Consider the following 17515-nt stretch of genomic DNA (forward strand, 5'->3'; position numbering starts at 1 on the left):
AGGAATGCTTGTGATTTTTGTATCCTGAGACTTTGCTGACATTGCTTATCAGCTTAAGGAGATTTTGGGCTGCGACGATGGAGTTTTCTAAATATACACCCATGTCATCTGCAAACAGGGACATTTGATTTCCTCTTCTCCTGATTGAATACCCTTCCTTTCTTTCTCTTGCCTGATTTCCCTGGCCAGAACTTCCAATACTGTGTTGAATAGGAGTGGTAAGAGAGGGCATCCCTGTCTTGTGCCAGTTTTCAAAGGGAATGCTTCCAGTTTTTGCCCAATCAGTATGATATTGGCTGTGGGTTTGTCATAAATAGCTCTTATTATTTTGAGATATGTTCCATTAATACCTAGTTTATTGAGAGTTTTTAGCATGAAGGGCTGCTGAATTTTGTTGAAGGCCTTTTCTGCATCCATTGAGATAATCATGTGGGTTTTGTTGTTGGTTCTGTTTATGTGATGGATTACGTTTATTGATTTGTGTATGTTGAACCAGCCTTGCATCCTAGGGATGAAGCCGACTTGATCATGGTAGATAAGCTTTTTGATATGCTGCTGGATTCGGTTTGCCAGTATTTTGTTGAGGATTTTCGCATCAATATTCATCAGGGATATTGGTCTAAAATTCTCTTTTTTTGTGTGTCTCTGCCAGGCTTTGGTATCAGGATGATGCTGGCCTCATAAAATGAGTTAGGGAGGATTCCCTCTTTTTCTATTGATTGGAATAGTTTCAGAAGGAATGGTACCAGCTCCTCTTTGTACCTCTGGTAGAATTTGGTTGTGATTCCATCTGGTCCTAGACTTCTTTTGGTTGGTAGGCTATTAATTATTGCCTCAATTTCAGAGCCTGTTATTGGTCTATTCAGAGATTCAACTTCTTCCTGGTTTAGTCTTGGGAGGGTGTATGTGTCCAGGAATTTATCCATTTCTTCTAGATTTTCTAGTTTATTTTCGTAGAGGTGTTTATAGTATTCTCTGATGGTAGTTTGTATTTCTGTGGGATTGGTGGCAATATCCCTTTTATCATTTTTTATTGTGTCTGATTCTTCTTTCTTTTCTTCTTTATTAGTCTTGCTAGCAGTCTATCCATTTTGTTGATCTTTACAAAAAACCAACTGCTGGATTCATTGATTTTTTGAAGGATTTTTTATGTCTCTATCTCCTTCAGTTCTGCTCTGATCTTAGTTATTTCTTGCCTTCTGCTAGCTTTTGAATGTGTTTGCTCTTGCTTCTCTAGTTCTTTTAATTGTGATGTAAGGGTGTCGATTTTAGATCTTCCCTGCTTTCTCTTGTGGGCATTTAGTGCTATAAATTTCCCTCTACACGTTGCTTTAAATGTGTCCCAGAGATTCTGGTATGTCGTGTCTTTGTTCTCATTGGTTTCAAAGAACATCTTTATTTCTGCCTTCATTTCATTATATACCCAGTAGTCATTCAGGAGCAGGTTGTTCAGTTTCCATGTAGTTGAGCGGTTTTGAGTGAGTTTCTTAATCCTGAGTTCTAATTTGATTGCACTGTGGTCTGAGAGACAGTTTGTTGTGATTTCTGTTCTTTTACATTTTCTGAGGAGTGCTTTACTTCCAGCTATGTGGTCAATTTTGGAATAAGTGGGATGTGGTGCTAAGAAGAATGTATATTCTGTTGATTTGGGGTGGAGAGTTCTGTAGATGTCTGTTAGGTCTGCTTGGTGCAGAGCTGAGTTCACAGTTTTATAGGAATGACATAATATTATTTCCCCATTGGAAAGACCTTCTGCTCGTGTTTAGGGAAGATGAGTAGAGGAAATAAGACTTAAAGGCAGGAAGATTAGTTAACTCAGGCAAGAGATTATTATGATCTCAAATTGAGGTGGTGTTAGGGGAGTTAAAGGGGAGGAACTAGAATGGAGAAATATTTAGGAGGCAGAATCCACAGGATTTAGTGACCTTTTGTATATGAAACAGAAGGAGAAGCCAAGGATAAACCCCAGATCAGTGGCTCCTGCCTGACTCTACAGCTCCATCACTTGTCACTTTACCGCTTCCTGTTGGCTTTCCTGTCACTGGTCTTCTTTCTGTTCTTTGAACATTCCATGATCCTCTATGACTCAGCACTTCTGCATATCTGTCTCTGTCTCTTTCTATCTGTCTGTCTCTCTCTATTTCTGTCTCTCTCTCTCTTTCTTGCCTGGAGTCTTCTTTACCACTACTCTGCCATTCTCCATCCTTTCACCTATTTAATTCCTACTTATTCTATAGAATTCTGGACAAAATGTTATTTCCTCAAAAACTCATCCCTTACCACCTCCGTCCCTGAATCAAGTCAGGTTCCCCCCTATTATATACTACCCTATCATTTTATACTACTACTTTATAGTACTTAACACAATTAGAATTCAATAATTATTTTTCTCTACAGCTAGGAGATAAATCCCATAAGATCAAGGATCATTAGGTCTTTTCAACAGATATATCCTTGGAACCTAACACATAGTAAATGTTAAATAATTATTAATTGAATGAATGAATGAACCTTGATCTAAATTTTTTTAAGAGGATCTAGGAAAATAAGATTGATGTTTTGGAAATTTATAATGGAAGTAAAATGTGGTTGTTAGGAGGTTAGACTCTCAAGCCAAACTTCCTAGGTCCATATCCTAAATCCTAGCTCTTGTCTCAGTTTCTTTACCAACAAAAATGGGGATAATAATAGTATTAAACACATAATGTTGTGGTGAGGGTTAAATGATATAAAGTATGTAAAAGAAATTAGTACCTAGTACATGGTAAGTGCCCAAAACTGTGAATGTTTAAAAATTATTTTTCTTTTTTGATCAAAATAAATAATTAGCTATATTTAAGAAGTATAGGCTGGGCACGGTGGCTCATGTCTGTAATCCCAGCACTTTGGGAGGCCAAGGCGAGTGGATCACTTGAGGTCAGGAGTTCAAGACCAGTCTGGCCAGCATGGTGAAACCCCATCTCCACTAAAAATGCAAAAAAATTAGTCAGGGGTGGTGGCGCATGCCTGTAGTCCCAGCTACCTGGGAGGCTGAGGCAGGAGAATGGCTTGAACCCAGGAGGTAGAAGTTGCAGTGAGCCAAGATCACGCCACTGCACTCCAGCCTGGGTGACAGAGCAAGACTCCGTCTTAAAAAAAAAAGAAAAGAAGAAGAAGAAGAAGTATATTGGCTAGGCACGTTGGCTCACGCCTGTAATCCCAGCACTTTGGGAGGCCGAGGTGGGCAAATCACTTGAGGCCAGGAGTTCGAGACCAACCTGGCCAACATGGCGAAACCCTGTCTCCACTAAAAATACAAAAACTAGCTGGGTGTGGTGGTAGGGGCCTATAATCCCAGCTGCTCGGGAGACTGAGGCAGGAGAATTGCTTGAATCTGGGAGGCAGAGGTTGCAGTGAGCTGAGATCGCACCACTGCTCTCCAGTCTGGGCGACAGAGCAAGACCTTGTCTGAAAAAAAAAAAAAAAGGAAGCACATTGAGTTGAAAGAAATGCTGTAAATTTATTTTTCCTAGTTTTTAAAGCCCAACATTGTTTCAGAATATGACATTATGATCATTTTATAATAATTTCTGTTACCATGACTATAATCATGCAATAAGATTAAGGCAAATCACATAACTTCTCTGAACCTTGTTCCTCATCTATGAAATGATTATGTCTCAAGTCCTTTATTACTTGATTTTGAGTAAAATCTCACTCATATAAACTAGAATATAAGCTCCATACCCATCAGTGTTAAGGCTTTTTCACTTAATATGATTCATTTCAACAGTTGGGGTACCAAGTAGTTTATATAGAGGTGATATTTGAGCTAAGCTGTGAAGAACATAGAATTTCCTTATTTGGAGAGGGGAAATTTGTATGTATCTGTCTGTCACACATGTCCAAACAGAAAAATGGTCTTTAGTACTTTCTGTTTAATACAAGGTGGAGTCCAGCCCATGCCCGGGATTCCCCAGCCTTAATCCTGGGAAAGAAAACTGTTAAGTGAACAATTTCAGTCAGTTCCCGTGTCCTCAGTTTAGAAGGTAGGAGAATCAGAACTCTTTTAAACCATGGATTTTTAAGTTTCTTACTGATCTTGTGGTTCTCAGAGCTCTTGCTGCACATTTAAGCATGTCTAGCTCTTGCAAGGACCACCTGCAAAGTACTTGGTTGTTAGGAGCCTGTGAGGCCATTTTGATACATTTTAAAATCTTGCCTAAGTGGCACTTGAAGCATGTTGAAGGCAAAGAAAGCATGGCTCATTTATAGGATGACATGCTGGTGGGGGTTCTCATAATAGCAGGTATTTATAGAAGGCTAGTGATTTTTCTGGAAGTGGAGATGTCACAGCCAGTGTGATATGTAATGGAGAAGTAGCTGTGGTAGAGTTTTATTCTTATAGTTCTAAACAGTCTACAGGTAGGTAGGGAAGCTGTCTAAGCCATAGAACAGAAAGTTGGCATGAAGCATCTCTTCTTCTCAGGGCAAGGCTTGCTTTGTGATCCGAGGGGCAAGGGGTGGGTAAATGCACTGGTTGTAAAACTAAACAAGAACTCCTTGAAAATGTTTGGTGCTTTATACAGGGCCTGCTCAGTGTTAAAGCACTTAAGGGCTTTGTGTGTGTGTGTGTGTGTGTGTGTGTGTGGTGATAGGGCCACAAGGCAAGAAGCTGCCTGATTGTCCATTTTCTTACACACACACACACAGAGTTATCTACCAGGTCCACCATCTCTGACTGCTTTGCGTCAAAAAACAGACTGTAGGAAGGAACAAAATAGGGATGTTTTACCTTTATGACCCACTGGAGTCACTAGTAAAGCAGGTAGGGGTGTGTGTGTGTTTGTGTGTGTGCGTGCACACGTGTGTGTGTTTTAACTGTGGTTCACTACCAAATATAACATTATATATTGCTTCTCTTTACACCTGCATTCCCCACAGTTTATCCATATCCTAATCATTTGAAGACCTATAACTAATAAAATAGACTGTTTTAAAAGCCTATATAGTTCTTGGGCATTTGAATATTTGATAAGTAGAATAACTTCACAATGTATGTATTTTCTTTTTGCGTCTTAGGAAAATGTGAATGAAGGAGTATCACAAAGATGATATTTGGGAAAACTTCATCTATAAAGTAATCGTTTTTCCCATGAGTTTCTAAGCAATTTTTGTGGCAGTTGTTTCTGTTACTGTTTTTGTTAAGAGCCCACCAGGTTCCAGGCACTGACCTAACCACTTTACATGGTTTTTTCTTTATTTTACAGATAAGGGTGTTAAAATCGAAGAAAGGCAGTCAAAACTTTAAATAAAAAATTAAGTCACCCCTAATGAAATAATAAGTCAAGGCAACATCATCAATGACTGTTAAAACCATTAGGTGAAAAGCTGACAAGGAACTTTGTAAGAGAGAGATCAGGTCAAAAACACCAAAACCCACTGGTCATTTCTAACAGCATGAAAAGAAAGACAATCAGGCGTTATATGTCTCCCGATGTGATGCAATAGAAAGTATGCAACACAGCCTGTGAAGTAATTCCCACAAAAAGCCCAAATCTTATCAAGTCTCTAGAACTCACTATTATTTTTCAATATTAGGATGTTGGGGAAGAAGGGAACTTGTAGTTTAAGAGACATAATAACCAAATTAAATGTCTGCACCTTGTTTGCATCTTGATTTGAACAAACATCCTGTGTTAAAGAAAAATAAAAATAAAGAGTCAGGCACAGTGGTTCGTGCCTATAATCCCAGGACTTTGGGAGGCTGAGGCAGGAGGATCAGTTCAGGTTAGGAGTTCAACACCAGCCTGGACAACACATTGAGACCCCATCTCTACAAAAAATTAAAAAATTAGGAATGGTAGCACCTGAAAAGTTCCAACTTTTCAGGAGGCTGAGGTGGGAGGTTCACTTGAGCCCAGGAGGTTGAGGCTGCAGTGAGCCATGATCACACCACTGCACTCCAGCTTAGGTAACAGAGAGAGACCCTGTCTCAAAAAAAAAAAAAAGAAAGAAAAAGAAAAGTTAATTATGGAAATCTGAACACTCAATATTTGATATTAAGGAATTACTAATTTTACTTCTTATCTTTTAGAGATTCATACCAGAGGTATTTACCAATGAAATGATATTTGCAAGATTTGCTTTCAAAGTAATCTATGGAGGAGGTAGGAAAGGAGTTGGTAAACAGTAGGTTAAAGAAATTTGTCTGGCCGGGCGCGGTGGCTCAAGCCTGTAATCCCAGCACTTTGGGAGGCCGAGACGGGCGGATCACGAGGTCAGGAGATCGAGACCATCCTGGCTAACACAGTGAAACCCCGTCTCTACTAAAAAATATACAAAAAATTAGCTGGGCGAGATGGCGGGCGCCTGTAGTCCCAGCTACTCGGGAGGCTGAGGCGAGAGAATGGCGTAAACCCGGGAGGCGGAGCTTGCAGTGAGCTGAGATCCGGCCACTGCACTCCAGCCTGGGCGACAGAGCGAGACTCCGTCTCAAAAAAAAAAAAAAAAAAAAATTTGTCTTTGTGTTGATAATTATTGAAGTTAAGTGATGTATATACATCATGGGGACTCAACATCTCAACATACTGCTGTCTCTGTCCTTTTTTTTTTTTTTTTTTTTTTTTTGCTTGCCTTGTTCTGGAGTAAAGTGATATGATTTTGGCTCACTGTAACCTCGATCTCTCAGGCTCCAGTGATCTTCCCACCTCAGCCAGCTCCCCCCAAGTATCTGGGACTGTGGCTATGGGACTACAGGTGTGCACCACCACGCCTGGCTAATTTTTTGTACTTTCCATAGAGGCAGGGTTTCGCCATATTGCCAGGCTGGTCTTGAACTCCTGAGCTCAAGTGATCCACCTGCCTCAGCCTCCCAAAGCTCTGGGATTACAGGCGTGAGCCGCCACGCCTGGCCCTGTCTCTGTACTTTTTTGTTTGATTGCCAGGCTGGTCTTGAACTGCTGGGCTCAAGCAGTCCTCCCACCTTGGGCTCCCAAAGTGCTGGAATTACAGGCATGAGCCACCACACCCAGCCAGTAAAGATTTTTAAAAACCAACCTTCTGAGCCCCGGAGTTTGAGATCACCCTGGGCAACATGGTGAAACCCCATCTCTACAAAAAAATGCAAAAAAATTAGCCAGGCAGCTGGGCACAGTGCTCGTGCCTGTAATCCCAGTACTTTGGGAGGCTGAGGCAAGCAGATCACAAAGTGAGGAGATCAAGACCATCCTGGCCAACATGGTGAAACCCCAACTCTACTAAAAATATAAAAAATTAGCTGGACGTGGTGGTGCGTGCCTGTAATCCCAGCTACTCGGGAGGCTGAGGCAGGAGAATTGCTTAAACCAGGAAGTTGGAGGTTGCAGTGAGCCGAAATCGCACCACTGCACTCCAACCTGGCGACAGAGTGAGACTCTGTCTCAAAAAAATTAAAAAATAAAAAATAATTAGCCAGGCATAGTGGCATCTTGGAAAACTAAGTTGGGAGAATTCCTTGAGCCCAGGAGGTCAAAGTTGCAGCAAGCCGTGGTCGCGCCACTGCACTCCAGCCTAGATAACAGAGCAAGACCCTGTGTCAAAAAAAAAAAAAAAAAAAAAAAAGGCTTCTACATGTTTGCTTAAATTAATAGATTATTGATGGACATGTTTATGGCTGTTAGGTTTGCAATGGAAAAGAAACACTACATTAAACCTAGTCTACTTAGCTTTATTCTCAGGAGTAATCAGACTTTTTAAAAAATGTTGCTAGGTTACAATAAGGCAAGGAGTATAGATGTTTGAAAGGGACTTCCCTTTTACATTCTAAGATACATGAGGGGAAAAAGAAACTCCCAACAAGGAAACTTACACGGCCTTCTGCCTTTCAGATGAGCCTAGGTCTGAAGCATGAGCTATAACAGTGTTAATACAGCTGACAGAGCCCAAACATTTACACAGCTCAAATGAACATGTTCCCAAGAGCATCAGTCATGAGCCCTAGCCAAAGCCTCTAGGGAGCCATGTATAATTAGCTTTGAAAAATATTTTGCAGAAAGTTTCTCGATGGTTTTAGTATTGATCTGTTTTGAAGACAGCTGTAATCTAAATTGATACTTGAGCTCTAATTCTAGATTAACCTAGTGGTTTCAAGCCATTACCAATGCTGTAAAAACTGAAATTTTATTTTAATAAACTGACCATTATTTTCTTTTTTTTTTTTTTTTTTTTTTTTTTGAGGCAGAGTCTCGCTCTGTCGCCCAGACTGGAGTGCAGTGGCGCAATCTCGGCTCACTGCAAGCTCCGCCTCCCGGGTTCACGCCATTCTCCTGCCTCAGCCTCCCGAGTAGCTGGGACTACAGGCGCCTGCCACCTCGCCCGGCTAGTTTTTTGTATTTTTAGTAGAGACGGGGTTTCACCATGTTAGCCAGGATGGTCTCGATCTCCTGACCTCGTGATCCGCCCGTCTCGGCCTCCCAAAGTGCTGGGATTACAGGCTTGAGCCACCGCGCCCGGCCCTGACCATTATTTTCTAATAATATTTCTAGTTATATTGTTTTATAGTTTATAATTCCATTAGTTAAATGTGGTATTAATTGCCTATAGTACAATATTATAGAGATGTAGTATGATGTAATAGTTAAGAGTTTGAGCTTTAGAACCAGACTGCCTAGGTGTGAATCCTGGCTTTGTCACTTCCTAGCAGAGTGACCTTTCAGTGAGTTACTCAAGCTTTCTATGCTTATGTTTTCTCATACATAAATATGGGAGTAGTAATAGTAATCAAAATTTTCCAGGGAAACAAAACTAGTGAGAGATGATAGATAGATAGATAGATACATGCATACATACATACATACATATATACATACATAGATAGGATTTATTTCAAGGAAATGGCCTATGTGATGTGGGCAGCTGAGAAGTATGAAATCTGTAGAGCAGGTCAGAAATTTTGGGGCAGGACCTGGTGCTGCAATCTTGAGGCAGAATTTCTTATTTCTCAGAGAAACCTCAGACTTTTGCTTGTAAGACTTTTCGGTCGATTGTATGAGGCCCACCCACATAATTGAGGATAATCTGCATTAGATAAAGTTAACTGATTGTAAATATTAACCACATCTGCAAATTACCAGCACAGCAACACCTAGATTAGTGTTTGGTTGAATAGGTGGGTACCATAGCCTAGTCAAAGTAACACATAAAACTAACCATCGGGCCAGGCGCGGTGGCTCACACCTGTAATCCTAACACTTTGGAAGGCTGAGGGGGGGGTGGATCACGAGGTCACAAATTCAAGACCAGCCTGGCCAAGATGATGAAACCCTGTCTCTACTAAAAATGCAAAAATTAGCCAGGCGTGTTGGCAGGCGCCTGTAATCCCAGCTACTCAGTAGGCTGAGGCAGGAGAATCACTTGAACCCAGAGAGTGGAGGTTGCAGTGAGCCGAGATCAGATCACTGTACTCCTGCCTGTGCGACAGCGTGAGACTCCATCTCAAAACAAAACAAAACAAAACTTACCATCATACCTACTATCAAATTCATAACACTGTGACAATTAAATGTGTTAATGCATATAAAGCACTTAGAATGGAGCCTAACACATAGGAAGCCCTCATAAAGGCTAAGTAAAAGAGCTTTGCTTTGTAAGATCAGCCACCATTTATTAAATAACTATAATATGCAAAATTCTGTGTCTAACATTGTGGGAAATTCAGTGATAGTCACTATAGAATCATAATGTATCTGCACAGGATTAAACCATGGAGATCATTTAGGCCAGCCTCTCATCTTAAAACTGTAGAAGCTGAGGTCCAGTGTTTTTGTAAATATACAACCAGGGTGGTTTTTTTTTTTTTAATATTGGTGATGAACAATACGCAGAGAAAGCCCTGACCTCATGAGCCTTACGTCCTAATAAGATACCCATTGATGACTATTTCATTCTCAAATCTAACCAATATTCTTACTCAGTTTTCACACAGGAAGGGAAGGAGAAATTGGGCTCAGAGACTGTGCTGCTGCAAGCCAAGTGTGCCTAAAACGAACAGATGAAGCAGAAATGTTTCTATGTATCATTTTGTTTGTTTGGTTGTTTTTTGTTTGTTTGTTTTTATTTTGAGAGAGTCTTACTCTGTCACTCAATCTGGAGTACAGTGGTGTCGTCATGGCTTATTGCAGCCTCAACCTCCTGGGCTTGAGTGGCAATTTTTTTTTTTTTTTTTTTTTTTAGAGACAGGATCTTGCTATGTTGCCCAGGCTGGTCTTGAACTCCTGGCCTTGAGTGATCCTCCTGTCTTGTCCCCCCACAGTGCTGGGATTACAGGCATGAGCCACCTTTAGACTCAGGGGCTTAGTAACTAGGCTTTTCCACATTGACATTACCATTTTGTTTGAAATTTTAATGTAGCCCTTCTGTGAGGTCTTTATATCAGGACTCAAGTCATTTCTCAACAATGTACTAAATACTTCTGAATGGCGCAAGGGAAATTAAGAATGTACTTTCTTAGCACTTAGTTTTCAACCACTGTGAAACTTGGCCATTGGGGAAGTTGTCTCTTATCCCCTTTACATGGAGAGCCATTAACAATAATTGCATTAAAACATTAGTAATACATCTGTAGTACATTTTATAGTTTTACAGAGTACTTTTGAGAGGTAAGCAGAGCAAGTATTATTATACTACTTAGAAGATATCTAAGGCTCAAGAGTTGTAAAGTGGGTGGCCCAAGACTCCATAATAAATATCAGGTTCTAGCTGCCTTATTCCTAGTGTAATGTGCTCTTTGCTATATATTACTCTGCTGGCAGTGTCTGGTGGGTATAGGTCTGGAGAGGAGCTGCTTCCCAACCCTACAGCTCTCATCTTTAGTTCTTTTTTTTTTTTTTCTTTTTCTTAAAGAGACAGGATCTCACTCTGTATCCCAGGCTGGAGTGTAGTGGCACAATCACAGCTGTCTAGCAACCTCAAACTCCTGGACCCAAGCATTCCTTCCACCTCAGTCCTGAAGTAGCTGGGACTACAGGTGTATGCCACCACACCCAGCTTGATTTTTTGTAGATATGGGGTTTTGCTGTGGTGCTGAGGCTGGTCTTTAACTTCTAGCCTCAAGCGATCCTCCCACCTTGGCCTCCAAAAGTACTGGCACCTGAGCCACGTTGCCCAGCTTCCTTAGTTTTTAAGTGAAGGCAGTCTTTACCTATAGTTAATCTTTACCTATAATGAATTTGAATGTAACTTTTTGACTTTGCTTTAAACAAGTGATAGTAAATATTTTTAAACCTGCAGCTTGTTTTGCTGAGAAAAAGCCTCTCTGGGGTTTAACCAAACCTGGAGGCTATGAAGTTAGTGAATTTATTTTTATCTTTTTCTTGCTCTGGAAATTAATCTGAATGTTTTCAGTAATGTGTACCTTTCTTTGGATTAGACATAAATGTACCTTTATGTGATAATTTGGCTAGGTTTTATGAGTGTACTTGTAAATTTGGGTCTTATTTTAATTAACCATAACTGTCTGAAACTTGAATTTTGGAAAGTTTTCTCTGCATTTGTTGATTCTGCCAGGTCACAATGGTAGCTCTGAAACTTACATATATACCTTTTATTACTTGACAAATATTTCTCCAACAGATATAAGATTATTTAAAATTGCTTTTCTGTTCAGTGTATAGTTCAGTTAAACAGGAAAGTCTCTGAAATTAGTCTCACCTTTGTGCCTGTTTCTACTATAGCATTTGGCACATCATATTGTAACCATTTACTTATATGTGTAGCTGGGACTACAGGCATGTGCCACCATACCGGCACATACTTTTTTAAATTTTATGTAGAGACAGGGTCTCACTGTGTTGTTGCCCAGGCTGGTCACCCAACTCCTGGCCTCAAGTAATCCTCTCACCTGAACCTCTTGAGCCGTTGGGATTACATATGTGAGCCACTGCACTAAGCATGTCTGTGGGTTTTGAAAAGAACTTTGTTGTGGCACCTTTTAGAGGTAATGAAATACAATGAAAAGAAAATTAACATTGGAGTCAATCAGACCTCCTGGTTCCAAATCTCAGGTCTGTCACATTTGCTAGTGCCTTGGGCAAATTACTTAAACTTTCTGAACCTCAGTTTACATACCTTTAAAATAAGGAAAATAGTACTGATTTTATAAGGTTGCTGTGATAAATTATTAAAAGTACCCAAAACAGTTCTGCTACATAGCAGATGCTTCACAAATATCTTCTTTTTTGTTAGCATCCCTAGGCCTAGCAGTTCAGTACTTAAGGTCTCCTTAAACTTTTGTTGAATAACTTAATGATTAGATGAATACATATTCTTTTCAAAGAAGAAGAATCATATTTAAAGTAAAGAATAGCCAGGCATGGTGGCTCATGCCTGTAATCCCAGCACTTTGGGAGGCTGAGCCAGGTGGATTGCTTGAGCCCTGGAGTTCAAGACCAGCCTGGGCAACATGGTAAAACCCCGTCTGCGCTAAAAATACAAAAATGAGCCACTGTACATGGCTTGTTTTTTCATTAGCCTTTCCTTTATTTTCCTGTATTTTTGTACTCGAGGCTGAGAGTGGGAGGATCACTTGAGCCTAGGAGACAGAGGCTGAAGTGAGCTGAGATTGCACCACTGCACTCCAGCCTCGGTGACAGAGCAAGACCCGAGAGATAAAAATAACAATGAAGAGTAATTAATATTATAGAATTGATTTGCTATTGATTTTATCTTTTAATTTTGTTGAGTTAAAAATGGATTCTCCCTGTATTTCAAAATTACTGTCACTGTGTGCCTAGTGAGTAGAGGTGTAACACTACATAGTTTCATTGCACCTAGCTGTGCCTTTCATGTCCTAAATTTCTTTTTTTTTTTTTTTTTTTTGTTGAGACGGAGTCTCGCTCTGTCGCCCAGGCTGGAGTGCAGTGGCCGGATCTCAGCTCACTGCAAGCTCCGCCTCCCGAGTTTACGCCATTCTCTCGCCTCAGCCTCCCGAGTAGCTGGGACTACAGGCGCCCGCCATCTCGCCCGTAATTTTTTGTATTTTTTTAGTAGAGACGGGGTTTCACCGTGTTAACCAGGATGGTCTCGATCTCCTGACCTCGTGATCCGCCCGTCTCGGCCTCCCAAAGTGCTGGGATACAGGCTTGAGCCACCGCGCCCGGCCTCATGTCCTAAATTTCTTGCCTTTTATGTATTCCACGTGGAATTTTATGTTTTAAAGAAGAATTTTCCTTAGTCTTCTTTGATCTTCCTTCTGTCCTTCCTCTTGGCATTTTGGATTCTCTTTCATTTGTGACATCTACCTTACTCTAGATAATACAGATATTATTTGTAGACTTGTCTTTGCCTGCCACCTAGAGCTGAAAATCTACTGCAGGAGTCTTTAAGCTATTTAGGATTCCTTCTTAGTCTTTCTGAGACTATGATGATAGCTATGAACTATCCCCCCCACCCCCCCAGAAAAATGTATACACATACAAGCTAAAGTTTTCATATCAGTATGAGTTCAGGAGGTTCATGAACTCCAGGGTAGGGACTCTTTCTATATTGTGTGTTTCTTTAGAGCAGTAACTGAATTTCATTGACCTCTGTGTCTATGGCAAAGCCTATCATGTACATGTGTAGGAGATACTCAGTACATAATTTATGAATTGATGAATTCACATGTAAAGTGAGAATCTTAAGTTTATTACTTTGGAATTTCTAAACACAGTTTCTTTTTTGTTTCCTTAGGCTTTCATCTGAGTGGCACAGTAACTGAGCTGGCCACTGCCTCTGAACCAGCAGTGACTTACAAAGTTGCAATCAGTTTTGATCGATGCAAAATCACCTCAGTAACATGTGGCTGTGGGAACAAGGACATATTCTACTGTGCCCATGTGGTAGCGCTCTCACTCTACAGAATCCGTAAACCAGACCAAGTGAAATTGCGTCTTCCTATCTCCGAAACCCTTTTCCAGATGAATAGGGACCAGCTACAAAAGTTTATTCAATATTTAATCACGGCACACCACACTGAAGTTCTTCCTACTGCACAGAAACTGGCAGATGAGATTCTATCCTCCAACTCAGAAATCAACCAAGTGAACGGTAATCATTCAACTTTTTTATTGAAAAAAAAAAAGTCTTGTTCATCACCACTGTCACCAGAGCAACCCTCTTACCTCTACTTTGTTGCTTTATTGCGTGTTAGGAGATTGGGATATTTCTACAGTTGCAGTTACTTAACTTTAATCATTTCATTTTATCCAAACAACGGTGTTTAACTCTAGGTTTCTTTTTTTTTTTTTTTTTTTTTTGAGACGGAGTCTCGCTCTGTCGCCCAGGCTGGAGTGCAGTGGCCAGATCTCAGCTCACTGCAAGCTCCGCCTCCCGGGTTTACGCCATTCTCCTGCCTCAGCCTCCCGAGTAGCTGGGATTACAGGCGCCCACCACCTCGCCTGGCTAGTTTTTTGTATTTTTTTTTTTTTTTTAGTGGAGACAGGGTTTCACCATGTTAGCCAGGATGGTCTGGATCTCCTGACCTCGTGATCCGCCTGTCTCGGCCTCCCAAAGTGCTGGGATTACAGGCTTGAGCCACCGTACCCGGCCAACTCTAGGTTTCTTTTTTTTTGTTTGTTTTTTGAGACGGAGTCTCACTCTGTCACCCAAGCTGGAGTGCAGTGGCCAGATCTCAGCTCACTGCAAGCTCTGCCTCCTGGGTTCACGCCATTCTCTTGCCTCAGCCTCCCGAGTAACTGGGACTACAGGCGCCCGCCACCTCGCCCGGCTAGCTTTTTGTACTTTTTAGTAGAGACAGGGTTTCACCGTGTTAGCCAGGATGGTCTCGATCTCCTGACCTTGTGATCCCCCCGCCTCGGCCTCCCAAAGTGCTGGGATTACAGGCTTGAGCCACCGCGCCCGGCCAACTCTAGGTTTCTTAAAGCAGTCCAACTGTGTATCTCAAAAAGATTTTGGTGAAAAAGAACAGAGAATGATAGTATTATATATTGGTCTAGTTTATGGACTTTGTCGGTGCAGTCCCTGTCCCTAGGAGCCTGAAGTATTCAAACAGTGAAAGGAAGCACAAAATAATTTGTATCATTCAGTGAATTGAGATGGATATGAGAATTCTCTTGATATTTCAGGACCCTACATTAGCATCAGAGTTATCCTAAGGAGCATGTGTTAGCATTGTGCATATGAACTATATATTGGGGGTGCATTAATGGAGAAAGAGTTTATTTTCACTCATTCATTCAACAAATTTATTAAGTACCATGTGCAGGGAGTAGTTCTGATTGTTGAGGGTCTAAAACAGACATGGTTTTTAAAGTAGCTTATAACCTAGTAGCAACAACAGACAGGTCTGAAACAAATGCTTGTTTTTATAATGAAATGAGATTGTAGAAGCCTAATCTAGAAAACCATTGACAATTTTAAAGAAGGGGCCAGGCACGGTGGCTCACGCCTGTGATCCCAGCACTTTGGGAGGTCAAGGTGGGTGGATCACTTGAGGTCAGGAGTTCAAGACCAGCCTGGCCAACATGGTGAAACCCTGTCTCTACTAAAAATACAAAAATCATCCAGGCATGATGGTGCATGCCTGTAATCCCAGCTACTTTGGAGGCTGAGGTGGGAGAATTGCTTGAACCTGGGAGGTGGAGGCTGCAGTGAGCCGAGAGCATGCCACTGCACTCCAGCCTGGGTGACAGAGCGAGACTCCATCTCAAAAAAAAAAAAAAAAAAAAGGAAAAAGAAAAATTTTAAGAAGAAGAGTTATATAAACTAGTTTTCATTTTACTTTTTAGATCCCACTGTGTTCCAAGCATCATGCAAAGCACTTTATTTTTTATTTTTATTATACTTTAAGTTCTAGGGTACATGTGCACAACGTGCAGGTTTTTTACATAGGTATACATGTGGCATGTTGGTTTGCTGCACCCATTAACTCATCGTTTACATTAGGTATTTCTCCTAATGCTATTCTTCCCCCTGCCCTGCACCCCACAACAGGCCCCAGGGTGTGATGTTCCCCTTCCTGTGTCCAAGTGTTCTCATTGTTCAGTTCCCACCTATGAGTGAGAACATGCAGTGTTTGGTTTTCTGTCCACAGAGGACTTTATATATGTTAATTCATTTAGCCTTCAAAACTACTTTGTGGGGTATAATAATTTCTACTTTATAAATAAGGAAGTTGTTTATAACCTAGATTCATTTGACTTAAGAATTTTTGAATTTCTCTAAAGTTTTTTGAGTTTCCCTAAACTACCTTTCTCATTTGGACGATAACTGATACAGTTTGGATTTGCGTCCCTGCTCAAATGTCATATCCAGTTGTAATCTCCCACGTTGGAGGAGGGGCCTTGTGGGAGGTGAGTGGATCATGGGGGCAGATATCCTTCCCCCTTTCTGTTCTCCTGATAATGAGTGAGTTTTCACAAGATCCAGTTATTGAAAAGTGTGTAAGCACCTGCCCCTTCTCTCTCTTCCTCCTGCTCCAGCCATGTAAGATGTGCCTGCTGGCCGGGCGCGGTGGCTCAAGCCTGTAATCCCAGCACTTTGGGAGGCCGAGACGGGCGGATCACGAGGTCAGAAGATCGAGACCATCCTGGCTAACACAGTGAAACCCTGTCTCTACTAAAAAAATACAAAAAACTAGCCGGGCGAGGTGGCGGGTGCCTGTAGTCCCAGCTACTCGGGAGGCTGAGGCAGGAGAATGGCGTAGACCCGGGAGGCGGAGCTTGCAGTGAGCTGAGATCCGGCCACTGCACTCCAGCCTGGGTGACAGAGCGAGACTCCGTCTCAAAAAAAAAAAAAAAAGATGTGCCTGCTTCCCCTTTGCCTTCCACCATGATTTTAAGTTTCCTGAGGCCTCCCAAGCCATGCTTCCTGTACAGCCTGCAGAACCATGAGCCAGTTAAACCTTGTTTTTAAAAATAAATTACCCATTCTCAGGTATTTTCTTATAGCAGTGCAAGAATGTACCAATACAAAAAATTGGTACTGGAAAGTCAGGCGTTGCCATAAAGATACCTGAAAATGTGAAAGCAGCTTTGGAACCGGGTAACGGGCAGAGGTTAGAAAAGTGTGGAGGGCTTAGAAGAAGACAGGAGGATGAAGGAAAGTTTGGAACTTCCTAGACACTTGTTAAATTGTTGTGACCAAAATGCTGATAGTGATGTTGACAGTGAAGTCCATGCTGAGATGGTCTCAGATGAATATGGGGTGCTTTTTGGGAAATGGAGCAAAGATGTCTGAGGCACTGTGCCCCTGCCCTTGGGATCTGTGGAACTTTGAACTTGAGAGTGGTGATTTGGGGTACCTGGCAGAAGAAATTTCTGTGCAACAGAGTTGACGATGTAGCCAGCCTGATTGCTTTTAGCAACCTCAACTCATATTCATGAGAAAAAAAAAAGAAACAAACAAACAAACAAAAACTAACCTAAAACTAGAAATTATATTTAAAAGGGAAACAGAGTGTAAAAGTTTGGAAAACTTGCAGCCTGGCCATATGGTAGAAAAGAATTCCCCCTTTCAGGGGAGAAATTCAAGCTGGCTACAGAAATTTGCTTAAGTAAAG

At 41.3% G+C, this 17515-nt stretch overlaps 1 protein-coding gene across 3 annotated transcripts in view; it reads left to right on the top strand.

Moving 5' to 3' along the window:
- ZSWIM5 (zinc finger SWIM-type containing 5) overlaps positions 1 to 17515 on the top strand; it is a 189827-nt gene that overhangs the window by 102758 nt on the left and 69554 nt on the right. For all 3 annotated transcript variants that reach the window (XM_033226645.1, XM_033226646.1, XM_033226647.1), the window contains exon 2: positions 13687 to 14043. In XM_033226645.1, the coding sequence (XP_033082536.1) occupies positions 13687 to 14043 (357 nt within the window). The remainder of the gene's footprint in view (positions 1 to 13686; positions 14044 to 17515) is intronic.

The sequence above is a fragment of the Trachypithecus francoisi genome, unplaced genomic scaffold, assembly GCF_009764315.1.
Source record: "Trachypithecus francoisi isolate TF-2019V2 unplaced genomic scaffold, Tfra_2.0 Lachesis_group12, whole genome shotgun sequence".
Lineage (NCBI taxonomy): Eukaryota > Metazoa > Chordata > Mammalia > Primates > Cercopithecidae > Trachypithecus > Trachypithecus francoisi.